The sequence below is a fragment of the Theobroma umbraticum genome, unplaced genomic scaffold (genome assembly GCF_002168275.2).
Source record: "Theobroma umbraticum cultivar Fairchild unplaced genomic scaffold, ASM216827v3 scaffold_86.0, whole genome shotgun sequence".
Lineage (NCBI taxonomy): Eukaryota > Viridiplantae > Streptophyta > Magnoliopsida > Malvales > Malvaceae > Theobroma > Theobroma umbraticum.
Genome location: NW_018397263.1, coordinates 7,871,332 through 7,888,596, shown reverse-complemented (window position 1 = coordinate 7,888,596; position 17,265 = coordinate 7,871,332). Strand labels below are relative to the sequence as shown.

Below are 17,265 nucleotides of genomic sequence, written 5' to 3'. Positions count from 1 at the left end.
AAGGGTAAATCAAGCTTGGTTTAGCTTGGTTGCTATTGTAGGTTCTAACTTATCCTTAGAAAAGTTAGTTTTAGGTTTTAGTTGATCTCGTGAAAAACTATTATTAAAGTTGTGGCTAAGCATGTGAAAAGCCATTGTAAAAATTTAGTCGAAGCTTGAGAATTCCACTTATTTTAGTGAATTGGTTTGAAAATCCTAGATTAGGAAATCAAGATAGTGGATATAGCTCAAGAGGACCAAACCACTATAAATCATTGTGTTTTGTCTACTTTCTTTTATTTTTTTCTTACTCTTAGCACTTAAATCATTCCTTCAGTAAGTTTTAAACTTTCATTTTTAAATTCCTTTAATCAACTCTTTACTCGGAAAGAATTTTCGTGTCATTCCAAAAGTGCTATTCACTCCTCTCTAGCATGCTCTTTGGGACCAACAAAGTTCTTCTCAAAGCCCTCTCAACTCATCTTTACTTCAAATCATCAGTTTTAATGGTTTAAACCTTAGTTCTTTAACTTCAATGAAAAAGGATTCATTTTTAAGCTTTAAAATACATAAAGCTCATCTTTTTAACTCTAATAGTGTTATTTATATGCCCAAAAGTTCTATTGAAGATTAATGATTAAAGGCTTTGAGATTTTACTTATCATTTAAGGTAAGAGTAGAGAATTGATGGGTTTCTATAATGGGTTTAGTTTGAGAATAGTTGTGGTCAAAAGCGAATAAATTTCGAAAGTACCTAAAATCAATACTTTAATATCATGATTCTAGAAATTGATCGTGATGAATTATTGTATACTAGCAATGCTTGAAAACTCCACAGATTCCATTGAATAGAAGTTTCAATTGAGTCTTCGACTAAGAAAATGGATACACCACTATCGAACTATTTTAATATATAAAGATAAAGCATGATTTGATGATTAATGATAAGTATGTTTTTCCATACGTGCTTAGTAATTGAAATGAGTTTGTTAGTGACAAAATTGTTTTGGAAGCAGCTTTCAAATCTATTATATGTATATATATTATATTATTTAGTAGTTTTCAACAAGGGGAGACCATTATATTTGAAGTCCACTCAATTACTCTGACTTTTGGGCTAGTGCAGGTACAAGATATCATTTATATTAATGTATGAATGCTATGATGAACATGCTTGATATGTTGATGCACGTGATGTGTGATGGATCATATGAAGTTTTCTATCTAAGATACTATGTTATGTATATGATGTAGAGCCCATATACTATATAAGATGATTGAATAAGCATGATGAATGTCATGAGACTTTGTATATGATGTTGATTCCATATATTGCATGAGATGACTAAGCAAACATAATAAATGCCATAATGTTGTGTATATGATGCATATTCCATATACCATTGGATCTGAGTAAACATGTGGGATAAACAATTTATACTAGTATGTGAGGTATTTTCCACATACTTAATAATCTAAGTTTAAGTACTTGATTGAGTGAGGTATAATTCCACTCATGAAATGAAGTGACGACTTTACTTCCGTGATACATCATAAACACCAAAAATGCAATAAGGATTGGACATTGCTGAGCCAAGGAGCAATAGGGATTATACATTGCCAACCCAAGGTAGATGGGGGTCAGACCATCACAATGTATGAGTTGATTGTTATTTGAATGATGATGATTGAAATGTTATTGAGGAAGTTTGTATGCTAAGTTCATTTGAGTATTGTTATGATGTTATACGCTATTATGGCATGAAAGTTGGCTTGAATAAATAGAACTTAGCCTTAGAAACACCCCAAAGGGGTAAAAGGGCTTATAGCTTGGCCAAAAATGTAGAATTTTGCCAACAGACAAAGTTTCAGAGGTTATTTATTGATACTTGAGGTGCATCTATCAATAGATAACAGACAAAATGCTACAATAAGCATTCTGTGTTCCATCTATCAATAGATATCCTTATCTATCGATAGATGAGGTGCAAAGTTGAGTGTTTATGCTTGTTTAAAGGTTTTTCAAGGCGTAAAGGTTTATAAAGATTATATAAACTTGTTTCTATGCAAGTTTTATTTAAAATGTGTTTAAATACCATGTTTCATGAACTTTATGATTGAATGGTTTATGACTGGCATGAGATTACAAGTGCATATTTACGAAATACTCTTCGCCACTGGTTTGTCCCTTTCTCGTATCTACTCACGAAGTCTTTGTGACTCACACGCTATTTTTTCGTATATTTTGTTGTAGATCAATGATAGCATTCTTGATAGCAACTAGTGTCATGGAGATGTGATTCATTCCTCTTTTTGATAGATAATCTAGCAGCCACTTATAGCTTAAAGGTCGTGTCATGTTTCGCTAACGAGTCTATCTTTTATTTTGTTTATAAATAATTATCTATACTGGAAAGTTAAGCCATTGCGTAGCAAGTTACTTTTATGTTAATATGTGAATATTATTAATGTTGAGCAATGGAATGGTAGATTATTTTTATGAGATTATGTGAATATGGTGAATGATGGCCTGCGAACTATATGATCACTTGAGGTGCCTTTACAGATTTTATGCTAATTGTATTGGATACATATTTTATGAATGAGAACCGTGTACATCTTTTATGTTGAGAAGTCCATAATCGTATACTTATGCTTATGCATGGATGCTTGTGTTTATATTTATCTAGAATTGTATGTGATTGATGGTTATTAAGGTTAAGAGGCTTGCTTGGACCTAGCAGGTCATATTCCTCAGGGTGCTTACACTAGTCACGATCCTTCCAAGAAATAGGATGCGACTCTTTTTTGTCATTAATTGCCACTCAAGTTGCTAGATAAACTTTTTCAAGACACAACATCTGAAGAACTTTCCACAACCAATCAAGCTTAAAAATCACTGATGAAAAAAAATCCAAAACTAAGTATCATAAAGCTTAAACTTTCATGTTTGTTTTTATTTTACGTCAAAAAATATAAAACAATTCATTCCTTCATTTCAATATAAGATGATCTCAAAAACATACTGACAAAATCAATGATGAGATTGAACCCATTTTACAACTTTTGTTCATAACCATAATCTTGTAAATGAATTGCCAATTAGACATCAAGCGGTCTTTACGTTTTTGTCACACGACAGCCATCTCTGCTGGATATCATATCGCGAACTCCCCTTTGAGAGTGTAAATGAATGACACCTCATGCATGTTGCCTTTCAGTTTTTGTGTGAAGATAGCACTGCATGTATTCTGTAACTTATGACAAATGAACATTGACAAGACCTTGTTGGTAATAGTAATAATAATGCAAGTATAATGTTAGTTTCGAAACTATTCTCCAAGACTAGCTCTGCGTACTAATCCATATGTTCAATACGACATTATATAACACTTTTCAAGTTTGACAAATAATCATTTTTCTGCACATCAACGAGTATAGTCCATTGTTTCCTTCGCTTTGACCCGAGCGCAAGTTCTAATAAAAGTAAATAGAACTAAATGAGGCAGTAAGAAACTCCAACTGTTGACTGATCAGAACTTAAAGCTGATGAGCCAATCACGAAGTGGGACCCTAAGAGCCTGAGGATTCTAAGAACCAGTGAAAAAGCGCCACGTTTCGTACACCCATGGACTTCAGCAACATAGAGGAAAACATAAAAAGAAACTTGAATTCGAAAAATAAATCCCTTCTTTCTTACAGAAACCAAAAGAGCGCTTCCCTCTCTCTTCTCTTGCACACAAATCTCCCTCTCCAGATTTTCTGTCTGGCCGATCCGACTCGCTATTCCAAAGTCTCCAATTCGCTTTCTCCCCCAACTCAGTTATTGAACTTCCGTTGCCCTCCAAACGCAGGCGTTTCTCTCAAGCCTAGGGTTTCCACCTCGAAGCGCAAGTTGGGTTTTATTTATTGGATTCTTGAGGTTCGATGTTTTGAAGTTCTCGGAGTGGCGATTTCTGTAAATTAAGTGGAAATGGAGCCCTTTTTCTGGGTTACGGAGTTTTGGGAGGGTTTCGTAGGTTGTCTGGTGGATGGGGAGTAATTAGGGTTTCGTTGTTTCTATTAAATTTTAGGGCTATTTAAACTTAATTTGTCCATTTCCATAGCTGGAAGTGGAAAATTAAGGGTTTTGCGGGGGCCAATTTGGAGAAGTTGACGTCTTTTGAAATCTAGGGTTTCTCTTGTGAGCTCTGTGAGTTAGTTGAATTTGTACTGAAAATTTGAAGCTGTTTATTTTAGGAAACTTTCTGAAGTAGCTTAAATCATAGGGTTGTCTTGCTCTGAGAAGCGAGGAAGTTGTTGTATGAAAAAATAGGGGTTGTATTGTCAGAGAAATGTTTTATTCACAGTTTATATTGGCGAAGAAAGGTCCATTGGGGACAATATGGATAGCAGCTCATCTAGAGAGGAAGCTCCGAAAGAATCAGGTGGCGGATACTGATATTGGCGTCTCTGTTGGTCAGTACATTTCAATTTCTTCCTACTCTTTGGTTTGAAATCCTAGAGTAAAAATTTCAAATTTATCCTATCTCTGTCAACTTGCATTAATTTATTCATTGCCACTTAATGGGGCAATGTCTAAGTCTTCTTAAGGTTAGGTTAGTCTAGAGTGTTTGGGTATACCCCTTCCCTTTCTTCCTCCTTCTTTTTATGCAGTATGATTATTTGTTTAGGTGTTGTTTGGTTGTTTCTTGTGTTATCTTTTTGTGTTACAGAAAGCAAAAAGAAGAAAAGTAGGCTTGGATGCAAAAATATATAATATTTCTGAATTATTAAAGTTAATATAATATTTTTGGAGAAAAATGTATTATTGTACTTTATATAAGCTAATAATATTTATTTTAGTATTGGTGTTGCATTTTATCCAGTTGTTTCTTTTTAATCAATTATGAATTGGCGTATGACCATTTGTTTTTGCATTTCAACAACTTTTTAGAATGAGGAAGTAAATAGCAAAAAGTAATTAGTATAGCCTTATTTATTTCTCCAATTTTTATGCTCATTCCTTTTCCATAATTAACAATTTTGTATACATTAAACCAACCATTGGAATTATTGTTGATCATGTATACATAGATTCAAGTTTATTGAGTATTTCTAATGCCTAAATGAAATCAAAACATTTTCAACCATTTAACTTATGTTAGTAAAAGTGGTATTTCGGAGATGGATATCATAGATACTTTATTGGCTTGAAAGAAAGTTGGCCTGCTTGATGGTGTGATCATCAAACTATTAAATCTAGTAGTTCAGTAAAGCATGTATTCTGCAGAAATTTATGGGGCAGTGTACATATTGGTATAGTTTGCTCCTGATGTGTGTCTCTGTTGCCTACTTGTTCTTGAAACAGAAAATTTCATTCCTACCTTCCATTTAATATTTGTTATGAGGTAATTTTTAAATTCTCATATCATCTTCCTATTCATTCTTAGTGATGCATGAGCTAATCCTCTTCAAGTCGTTGTATGGTTGTTCCTCCCATTGATCCTTTTTGGCATATTTGGAGGTCTTTGCTGGCAATTCTATTGGTTGTGTTGGAATCCTATGGTCATGTAGAAGTAATTGCTCTCTGGAATATGGCAAATATCCATGTTGTCTGTAGCATATTCTTAAAATATGTGGTTTTACTTGGTTATTAGTGGAGGAATTTTCCTTTGAGCTTGCTCAGCCCCTTTTGTTGGTCTTGTTGCTTGCGGCGAATCTCTACACTAATAGAATTAGATAAACCTATACGATGACGATGATAAGGTTGTTCTAGTTCCAAGTTCCGATATCAAATTTGTTTCCCATTCATGAGCAACCTTGTTACTGAGGATAAGTTGCCTTGGCTTCTCCAACTTTTTGCATTTCTTTTTTTGTTTCTATAATTTTAATTTTTGCTTATATGGCTTCAAGCAGACTCTATTCTGTTTCCTGAAGTACCAATTGCACTACGGTTGTCCAGTCATCTTCTTCTTGGTGTGGTGAGGATATATTCTAGAAAGGTGAATTACCTTTTTGATGATTGCAGTGAAGCCTTGCTCAAGATAAAGCAGGCTTTTCGCTCCACTGCAGTAGATTTACCACCAGAAGAATCTACTGCACCCTACCATTCCATCACTTTGCCAGAGACTTTTGATCTTGATGACTTTGAGCTGCCTGATAATGAGATTTTTCAGGGGTTAGTTCCTGATATTCACTTTTTATATTTACCTTTCTTGATGTATGTGTTGCCTTGTAGTTTGAGATATACATTCTATCTTTTTATAGTGTAACTATGGAAGTACTATATGTTTATTAACATGTAGCTTTATTGGCAGTAACTATGTTGATCATCACGTTAGTTCAAGAGAGCAGATTACGCTTCAGGATACCATGGATGGTGTGGTTTACTCCACATCACAATTTGGATTGGATGGTTAGTAAATGGTTTTGACTGTGATGATGCTAGGTTTATCTACATTTGGTTGGCAAACTACTATTGAATCTAAATCCTACATTTTAAATACTTTCAGAGCGGTTTGGTGATGGTGACACTTCTCAGATTGGTCTGCTTGATGAGGTAATCTGTCATTCTTGCTTCCCTGACATTTGGTGATTAATAGTCTTGAATCAGTGAGAGGCTGACTAATGTAGGATCTGGTAAATTAAGAAAGGATGTTATAGAGCAAGTAAGAATATGTGATTTTAGGGCTTACATGTATCAGAAAATATAACTAGTTTTGATGGTTGATCTAGAATGGAAAGCAGGATTTAAGTTTGATGTCTGCAAAAAAAAAAAAAAAACCAGACTGAGTTTGGTGTTTGTTTATGTCTGTGAATGACACCAGTGAATGGTAGCTTAGGGTTAAGGTTGAAATTTGATGTTGAATGGTTAGGGTTTGATTGATGATTAAGGAATTAGAAGATGAAGATCTAGGCTTTACAGCTATATTTCCTACTCCTAGGGTCTTGGTTGCTTTATACAATACCAAACAGAGGCATTATATCCATTGAAACTGTCATAAACTCCCCTTCATTAAATAGAAAAGTTATTTTGTATTTATGGAGTTGAATGAATTCTATTCTTTGAAGAACATGAGATGCAAGATAGGAACGTATTAAAAATTGATATAGAATAACCCCTATACTATAGGAAAACCTAATAAGATAACGCAATCCTAAAATTAGACCCTCAGACCTAGAATCTGCAATTTACAGAGAAGCTGGAAATTACCAAATAGTCTTCTTTAAAATTAAGGATTATTATTTTATACACTGCCAGTGGAAATTTTAAACTCCAAAAGTGGCGGTAAAACTAAAGAGAACAGAAAGTAGTGTATCCAACAACACTCTATCCTAAGGAAATATAGAAAAAGACTTAATATTGTATCTATGCTACTATTTCTGTAGTTGAGACTCATTTTTCCATTTATGTGTTTGATGGTTTGAAAAACAATTGTGCCTTATTGCATCTACAATGTAAATTATGTGTGTTTAAACATCTTGGGTCCTCCCTCCTCTTCTTTCCATAGCCAAACAGAAGGGTGAAAATGAAAGGAAGAGGAGTTGTTGGGTCTTTCATTGTCTCGCTTGAAAATCTTGTCCAATGTGTTTCTTTTAGAACTCTTTTTGTTCTTTGTAGATCTAGTCTTGTTGCAGTCTCTATTGTAATGAATGGATTATTATAAAATTGCATAATGTTACCTACCAGACTTTCATTATTGGTTTGGTTTTTCATGGCTTTTAGAGTTTTGGGGGAATGGGCTAGCTAATTTGCTTATGCTTTTTAGAAGGGAGACTTTGACGGTCTTAAAATTGGATTAAAGAATGGTCTATTCTAACAACTTATTTTGTGTAAAGTAACTGTGTTTGGGAAAGTAGGATGTGATAATATCATCAGAACATTGCAGAAATCTATGTCCTTATCCTAAGTACTACTGCTTATAGCATTTTTGATGATGGGCATAAGGTGGGTGAATTTACTGAACTATTTCATAGGTGGTTTGGTAACTTGGTTTTTGAAGTTGAAAAATATGCTTCCATGCATCCTCTGGTTAGCAGAACCTTTAATCTCTGCATGGATAGTTTAATTCTGGCCCTTCAAGGTTGAATCTTTGGGGTCATGCTATCACACTTATCTTCTCTATGAATTCACTGAATTTTCTTATTCCTTGGTCCTCTTTTCATCTTATGCTAATCATCTACTGAAACTTCTTTGGTCGTGGATTAATCTTGAACAGGAGCTATTCCTAGATAGGGTTGCAGCATCAGAACATGGTGGAGTTTCAGTGTAAGCTTCATACATATTCCTCTTTATACCCTAATCTTTCTATGATCATGTCGTATATTAAATTCTCATGGACACTTTTACTTTTATCTCTCTTGTATTCATTTTAGATGGTGTGCTCGCTTGACTCCCCTAACGAATAGATTGCAAAATACTGCCAATTATTAAACCACCATTGATTTTATTGTTTGATATATGCGACCATTTGGATAATTCTGAATTTTCTGTATCCCTTGTTTCTGTCATTTCAGGGCTGACCTAAAACGGTCAGATGAACAACAAAAACAAGACCCAAGTAATTCAGAGGCTATGCCAATGGATTGCAGTGGGGATCAGGTTTCTTTTTTAATTCAAACAACTCTCTTTTCCTTTTAATTTGATTTCTGTCTATCTTGTAGAAACAATTCTTGTTCTAGCCATTTTATTATCTGCCTTGCCATGATAAATATGGTTTTGCTTGCCGTTAGGTTGAAGGTCTAGCTGCAAATTCTGAATTTGTTGAGTACGATCAGGATCCAGCTACTCCTGGAGTTGTGGGAGTGCCTAACTTGTCTGGTGTTAATGAGTCATTGGCTGGTGATGATCATGTGGAACCAGAACATCATAATCTTACAGAACTAGCCAATTTTGAATGTGTAGAAAATGTGTCTTCTGGTAAAGCGAATCATCTCCATGGGGATAACAATGTAGTGGATCTTTCTTTACAAAATGATAAAAATCATGATGCTATAGTTAGTGTGCCTCCTGAGAATGGCAGCCATATAGGTGACCTGGCGAAAGAACAAAGTAAACCACAAGGAAATTCTGTCCATGATGTTGTGTCTGTGGAGTACAAATCTGCTGATGGGACTGTAGGAGGACCTGATGGTTTGGATAGGGTGGAAGATATGCATAATGGTGGTATGCACTCAATGGATAGAACTGACAGGGAATGTGCAGAATCTCCTAGCTGCTCCAACGTCACTTTTGATTTGGAGGACCCTGCTCGAAGAACATGTTCAAGTAGCACCTGTGTGCCCACCTCAGACGCCTATATGGAGAATGATCAAGCATCACATAAATCTGAATTCCGCAATGATGCGGAAACCACTGATAATTTGGAAGAGTCATTCTCACCTTCCAAAACTTCAAATCCTTCCCGTCCGTTGGAATCACCCAGTAGACCAACGGTTATTGATGGTGAAGCTCAAGCTTGTCAGGAACCAAATGATTCTGAAAATATGAAAAAACCTGTTATTCATGAAGAGGTCTCATCTGTTCAAGTTCGCGGAAGTGATAATTTGGCCGCTGTAGATCAAAACTTGGTGGATTTGTCCAGAAGGGAGGAAGAAGTTCATGCTTCTGGAGCTTCCATTGAGGTGCAAGGTTTGTTTTACAAGTCTTATTCATGTAGTCATACATAAATTGTGATCTTTTTAATATTATATATATGAGAACCTCAAGTTAGATTGTTTCGTATGTACTACCGTCTTTGCAGGTGAAGCCTGCCAAACTCAGATGTCAGAGCGTGCTTTATGTGATGATCAGTTGGAAAATTTAAATAATTGTGCTATGTCTGACTTGCCTGCACCTGAAAAGTTACTCTCTGCACTAGAAGGACCTATTGATAAACCAAGTGATTTGCTGGGTGAGTCTACCCCAGACAAAGAGGTCTTCGCAGGGGATGAAGAAACTGGTGCTGGAATGAAACTCATTTCAGGAAAAAAGCGAAGTATAACAGAAAGTACATTAACTGTAGAGAGTTTAAACTCAGTTGAATCATTTGGGAGGCCTCGATCCAGGAGAACTGCAGAATCAGTTCCTGATGATGATGACTTGTTGTCTTCGATTTTAGGTAACGATATAGTTTAATCCTAAAAATTATTTTCTGCTTTCTATAAATTTTTTAGGATTGCATCATAAGCCTGGTGTTCATAAGAATATTTTTATGATTGAATTTAATTTGTCATTGCTTCAGTTGGAAGAAGATCTTCAGTTTTCAAAATGAAACCCACTCCTCCTCTTGAAGTAGCATCCATGAAACGTGCACGATCTGCACCAAGACCTAGTGCCTCCAAAAGAAAAGTGCTTATGGATGATGCTATGGTCTTACATGGCGAGTATGTTTTTAATATGTTTTAATTGTTTCTTTCTCCTCTCTCTATCTAAGTAGTTGATATTCTAATGATTGTTCTATTTTTGGCTTAAATACTGAAAAGCCGTTGAACTATTGCACTTTATCCCAAAAGCCCCTATTATTTTATTGTAACCAAAGAAGCCCGTATCTTTTGATTTGTACCCACACAAGCCCTTAGCCCTAATGAAAAATTAACAGCCATTAGACCCAATGCCAGTTGGCATTTTCTGTCATATGTCATGAGGCATATGACATGACCATGAGGCAGCTTATGTGATTATCTGATTTCCCATGTCAGCTGCCACGTGATCACATCAGTTGCCATGTGGCTTGACGGCTGTTAATTTTCTGCTAGGGTTAAGGGCTTGTTTGGGTACAAATCGAAAATAAAGGGCTGCTTTGGATAGGGGCTTTTTCGCATAAAGTGAGATAATTTAGGTTTAAGCCTTCTCTTATGAAGATGTATTCGAATTTTTAAAAGTTTCACTGTTTTCCTTCTTGCACAGTCAATGTAACGTGTTTTTGTTTTATTTTAGCTCGTATTGAATCTTTGATTTATAAATTAAAATTTGTGTCTAAGCAATTCATGCACTTATGAAATTTTTGTCCTTTTCATGTTTTCTTTTGCAACCTTTTCCTTCTGCCACTTACATTGAAGTGTCATCCTTCTCTGAAGCACTTTTAGTTATTTTTCTGTTGTCAACATGTTTTACAAGAGGCACCTTATGCCGATGGAAATTCTTGATTACCTGCTGATTTGTGTATCTGTAGTATGGCATAAGTGGTTTAAACTGCAATAAGTGGCTTAAGATATGATCAATTTGTGTTCTCTCCAGTCATCTTGGCACATTAGGAAATATTATTGAATGGTATTTATTCAGATTAATTGAATCTTGGAAAGTTTTTTCTGTTCCTTTATTTTTTGGATTATGTATTTTAAATTTTGTCTTTAATAGTTAAGTTCTGTTTAATTTGCCCTAGTAGTTAAGTGCTAATTAATTTTCCTTTCCTTTTCTATCAAGTACAATACGCCAGCAGTTGGTTAATACTGAAGACATACGTCGTATACGCAAGAAAGCACCTTGCACTCGGCCTGAAATTTCATTGATTCAGAGACAATTCTTGGAAGATGAAATCTTCACCGAACCTATATTTACTGGTGAGATCAAAGTGTTGAAAATTCACTGCATCTGCATGCTTTTGTTGGGTCAATGAAAAACAAATAGAAATGAAGTATTTCAACTTTTGGTTAATTATGATGCCCTGAAAATTCAATGTTATGGTTTGGGTTTTGTAACGTACTGAGTTGGGAAAGAGTGAGATCATGCAACTGTAGATGTATCACTCTTGAAGGCCTTGCTCAAATATGATTTGCTTTTATAAGCTTGACCTCTTTTCATATGGTGTGGACAACTCAAGTGGATAGTGAACAAAGTTATAGCATCATCTAGATGTTTGTTTAATGTAGGGCATCTCCAGGTCATGTGGAGAACGAGACGACCCTACTTCTGTATGTGTTTTTTCTATTAGGTTCTGTGGACATCACGAGTATCTTTTTGATGGGGAGTTCAGTTTTTTGGTATGGATGTCATTCATATAAATGCATACCCAAAATTTAAAATTGTATTGACTGCAAGATTTTATCAGTGATCTATTCCAATGATTGTGCATATTTGTCTTGATTTTATTGTTGCTTGAAATAATTCTGCCTCTGCTAATGGAGGACTTTCCAACACATCGTTTATGACTTTATAAGTTGTTAACTCTTGCTGTACCTTTCAGGTTTGGCGAGTGACTTGTCATGTTTGCACAGTGAAGCATATGATCTGAGGGTCAGGATTTCTGAAGGAAATGAAAACCATGCATCATCTGAAGTAGCAAAGGATCCTGAGTTTTCTGTCAGACCTAATGTTGATGGAGAAGGTGGAATTGAAGGAAGCTCTGTGCCTGTGATTGGTGGAAATGATGAGCGAGCACAATGTGCTGGCACTCCTATGCAGACTGATACTCAGCAGATTGAACACCAAGATTTGAATGCTCAACAGGATAAAAATGCTGTTGATGATGTGGCTCAAGTTTTGCAACATGAACCTTTAGATGGGGTCATGGAAATGGAAATCGACAGAGGGAATGTTGAAGCTGCTAATGCAACTCTGAACGAGTTTGAGGTATCATTCCCTACTAGTCTGGCTACTGAAGATACTAGTAGCATGACAGCTGGGAAGATAAGCCACACTGTAGATGGTTCCATGTTAAATGATGCATCATGCCTTCCACCTGATCAAAAAATGAGTACTAAACCTGGGGAGGATGCTGAATTGGATATGAGAAATGACAAAGGAGCTAATCCTACTGAAGTTTTAGAAAATGTTGTTGAAAGTGCTGTTCCATCTGAAACAGAATCAAAAGAAACTAATGAGTTTTTGTTAGAAGAAAGTAAAGCGGGTACATCAGTTGAAGTCAGTATAGACATTCAGGCAGACTGCTTTGCACCTATTGAAAATGGAATGAATTCTCTTGCAACTGTGCAAACTGGTGAGGCTCTGAATGGTGCTCAAAATGCAGATGAAATTGGATATGGCAAGGTTGGTGTAGTAGATGAGGCTCATGTTGAGGGTGCACTCTTGGATCATGATGACAAGGACCCAATCTGTAAGGGTAGTGAAGAATGTAAAATGGATTCTACGTATTCAGAAGAAGTTGATGTGGTTCTAAAAAATGCTTCATTAAATGATGGAGAAACTGCAAACTTTCAGGAAGTTAATGCAGTGAATGCAGAAATGACCTCGCTTGTGGATAATCAAGCTGTAAGTTGTTGTGTAACGCATGTAACACCTTTGCATTGGTTTAAGAATATTTAAGTGCTTCAGCTTTTCTGTAACCGTTGGCAATTTATAGCCTTGTATGGATTCAATTAATGTGCTAATGTCCTAGCAGAAAGTGAACAGTAATTAAGATAGTGCATGTACATGCATCAATATTGGGTTTTATGATTATTTCCAGAGGGATTCATTGAAAATATTTCCATACCTAAAAATAATTATTTTCTAAATTATATATTGATAGGTGTTGAATATTTAACTTTGTTATATTCAATAAAGCATGTTAGACATTTTAAGTTCTGATAACTATTCCATACCTCAACTTGATGTTCATGTTTGGTCCATGTGCTATTTGTAGATTAGTTTATTTGTTGCTATGAAAATTGTTTTGGCGTTAGCATTTATTATCTTATTTAAGGCATTAAGAATCCCCTGAATGACACTTTGCCCTGTTTTGGTGCAGGAATTTGAGCATGCCGCAGTTGCAAATGATACAGGTTTAATCTTAGTGCCTTCTGTCTTGCTTTTACCTTTTAGTTCTTATGGGTAATTCTTGAAATTGTATTCTTTTTATTCTTTTGCAATAAATGAGTTGAGGGATTTTGACTGAATAAATTATACTTAAGATGTGGATTTTTTGTTTTAGTTGTGAAAGTTTTAGGTAAGGTGGTTTGTAGTTAGGACCGCAGGGAGCCAAAGCCTCCCAAAATGTTCCATCACACACCACTCCACACCCCCCCCCCCCAAAGACCAAAAAATATATATAAAAATCTGTTTTTCGTATTTCTTTTGTACAATGCCTTACCTCACCCCACTCTTGACTCTGCCATTGGTTAGTAAATATTTATTTTCTTTTTCTTTCCATCAGAATTCCTGAACGTAGATGATGATGAGCTAGTCGAAGATGATGATGACGGCATGCCATGTGGTGATGAAAGTCGTCTTCTTGAAAATAGTGGATGGTCTTCTCGTACCAGGTCTGTAAGAGATGTTGTTTACTTTTTCCCTATAATTTTAACACTAATTTTAGTACTACTGGCCATAATATTTTCTTGTACCTTTATAAGGCTAGCTCACATCTTGATGTTTGTTCATACTCTTTTTCTTTTAGGGCGGTTGCCAAGTATCTCCAGAACTTATTTGAGGATGAAGCTGTACATGGTCGTAAGGTACTTTCAATGGACAGTCTATTGGATCGTAAAACACGTAAAGAAGCATCAAGGATGTTTTTTGAAACACTGGTATGTCTGCTAAAACTTGTCTCAAAGTTAGTAACCTTTCCATGTTCCCTTATAAAAATACTATAGCATATGAAATCTTGCATGTAAGTTTATGTCCGAAACTTCATTTTATCTCTCTTTTCCTAGATGACAAATCATTACTTGTTTTTAACAAATGAGAATTACATTGGCTTGAAAGAAAATCATTTCATTGGAGTACAGAACTTGTGCAGAAGAACGAATACACACAAATGTTCTCATACAAATACACCTGTGGAGACCTATTTTTTAACAAATACAACTGAAAGATATTTTGACATCATTGTGAAACCGGATGCGTAATTTTAAGGATAAGAAGATGAATAATTGAACCTTAAAAGTAATTGCTAGTAGAATTAGTGCTCCAATACGGATTTTGTTTTAGTATTTGCATGCAAATGAAATATTTTCTTTCTTTAGATTGATAATCTTATCTTACTATCCATTGTTAGGTTAAGTTTAATTGCTTGAGATTGATTGAAATTGTGGTTATTATATTTTTGAACGGGTGAAGCAAAAAAATTCCACATCTGGTCATTTAATCTTTGATGCTGTCCTAGTTGTTTTTGTTTCTCTGGTGGGGAAAAAATGTAAAGTTATCCTCTTTATTTGTTGGTGTAAATGTCACCAACATGCAGGTTCTTAAGACGAGAGATTACATCCACGTAGAACAGGTGAAACCCTTTGACAACATCTGTATAAAGCCTCGAGCAAAGCTCATGAAATCTGATTTCTGATCCCTTGCATAGGAAAAGCAGATACAGTGAAAAGTTCCTTGTAGTTCTAGTTCTGAAGCTTAGCCCACATCGGTAATTATTTTGTTTAAAAATGGCTTTTTTTTTTCTTTTTGAATTTAAAAAAAAAAGAATTAGTTCTTGTGTAGCTCATGTAATTGGTAGCTTAACAGTGGGGTGGGATGGCACGTATCATGATGTTGATTGTAGCGAGGACTTAAGGTGGATAATAATTGTGTATATATCTGTAAAATATCTCAATTTGCAATTGAAGATGCTAATTTATTTGTTTTTGACTGCTATTCCTTGAGATTCGTTTGCCCTGTTAAATAAAGCATTTCTGACTCACATTTGTAGTTGAGCTGATTAATTGCGGGCAAGGATTTCCCTTTTTATGTGTTTTGAGGTTGTATTAGGGACTGCCATACAAGTGCTAAGAATAGGTATGTAAGATGTTATCAATAAAACATCAAGGTAATTTATTCAGGAACTAAAATTAATAGGGTTTTCAGTTTCTGGGTGGCAGATCAACCCAACAATTGTATCTTATCTGATAAAACTCTTACAGCTCACTTTGGTTAGCACTAATTTTTTGTGTTATGAAATATAATTTGAAAGAATAATTATTAGAGAAAATATTAAATATTTGAATATGTATCTACAAATAGCCAAAAGATCTATATAATTTTTGTACATTTTAATTGTGTCTAATTTAGTTTTTATATTCAAAATCGAAATAATTTAATTTTTTGATTTTAAAAATTATTTTAATTTAGTTTTTTTCTCTTACCGTATTTAATTTTGTTATTAAAGGAGATGACATCAATATTGACGTGGCACATTTTTATAACGTGGTATTAAGATGATGAAATGGCACGACAAGAGGCCTTGATGGGATGACATGGGAATGACATTGATATGTCATTGACACGTGGTGAATAAAAAAAAAATTTTAAAAAATTTTTTTTTATCACATCATAGAAACAAAATTAAAAAAATATATAAAATAAATGAATTAAATTAAATAAAATTAAGATGTTGAGGGACTAAATTGAAAAAAAAATAAAAAATATAAATCTTTAAGTGGATTATTGATTTAAGTGTAACAAATTTATGGTATTAAAAAATATATAAAAATATTTTAGTCATTATTTGACTCCCAAATATATACATTAATTTATCTTTTGTATAAAAATTAAATTGAATTCTCCTTGTATAAAAAAAATTTCATACCTAAGATTAAATTAAAATAAATAACTTGCATTACATTAAAATAAAACAATATAAAAGAAATAAATAAATTCTTTTTTCTTCTATTTATAATAGTATAAAATTTTAATAATTTTTAACTTGAACTGAACTTAAATTTTATGTTGATTTAGTTACAACTTACATAATTTACAAATACCCATTTTTTTAAAATTATTCAATTCTTACCTAATTTACCTTTTATTTAAATGTATTCAAAGTTTTTTATAAAAATAATTTTATTTAAATTCACATACCACAATAAAATTTTGCTAAATTTAAATTTAGATCTACAAAAAATTTATTAATAAAATAAAATGGTACAAATATTTACAATTATATTTAACTTTGTTAACTATAAATGCAATCTTTAATCTAAAAAATTTCAACTTAAAAAATATAACTTGAAATATAAAACAAAATAAAAACATAAAAAATAAATAAATAATTTTAGAGTGGAGTGAAGATTCTATGGTTGTAATAAGAAGTTCAGCATGTTCAAATTAAGAAAGTCAGAACGAGAAATTATTTTTAAAATCATTGCTAACTCCACATCTTCGTTCTTTCTTTTTTAAAAAGAAAAAACTAAATCAATAAATTTTGCTAAAAGTTCAACTCAAGTATAAAACTAAGTTAAATGAATTTCAACTTTTAATACTATTATAAATAGAAGAAAAAATTCATTTAATCCTTTTATATTATTTTATTTTAACGTAATGCAAATTTTTTTCAAAAATTTTTTTATAGAATGATTTTGTAAAAAAAATAAATTAATATACATGTTTTAGAATCAAATAATCAAGAAAATATAAATATTTTTATATATATATATATTTTAACGTCATAAATATTTTATACT

General features: G+C 33.7%; 1 protein-coding gene across 3 annotated transcripts; it reads left to right on the top strand.

The window, feature by feature from the left end:
- The first annotated feature begins 3,949 nt into the window (after positions 1–3,949).
- SYN4 (sister chromatid cohesion 1 protein 4) lies at positions 3,950–15,460 on the top strand. Of its 3 annotated transcripts, none has more exons than XM_021433367.2 (15): positions 3,950–4,437; positions 5,878–6,139; positions 6,279–6,376; positions 6,474–6,520; positions 8,181–8,230; positions 8,479–8,563; positions 8,695–9,592; positions 9,705–10,061; positions 10,185–10,326; positions 11,366–11,502; positions 12,126–13,150; positions 13,629–13,662; positions 14,034–14,142; positions 14,277–14,406; positions 15,063–15,460. In XM_021433367.2, the coding sequence occupies exons 1-15, from the start codon at positions 4,314–4,316 to the stop codon at positions 15,159–15,161; spliced, it is 3,597 nt and encodes a 1,198-aa protein (XP_021289042.1). In that variant the 5' UTR covers positions 3,950–4,313; the 3' UTR covers positions 15,162–15,460. The 3 variants fall into 3 exon arrangements, with proteins under 3 accessions (XP_021289042.1, XP_021289041.1, XP_021289043.1); XM_021433366.2 differs by having other exon boundaries at positions 9,675–10,061; XM_021433368.2 differs by having other exon boundaries at positions 4,305–4,437; positions 5,990–6,139; positions 9,675–10,061.
- Positions 15,461–17,265: the final 1,805 nt, after the last annotated feature.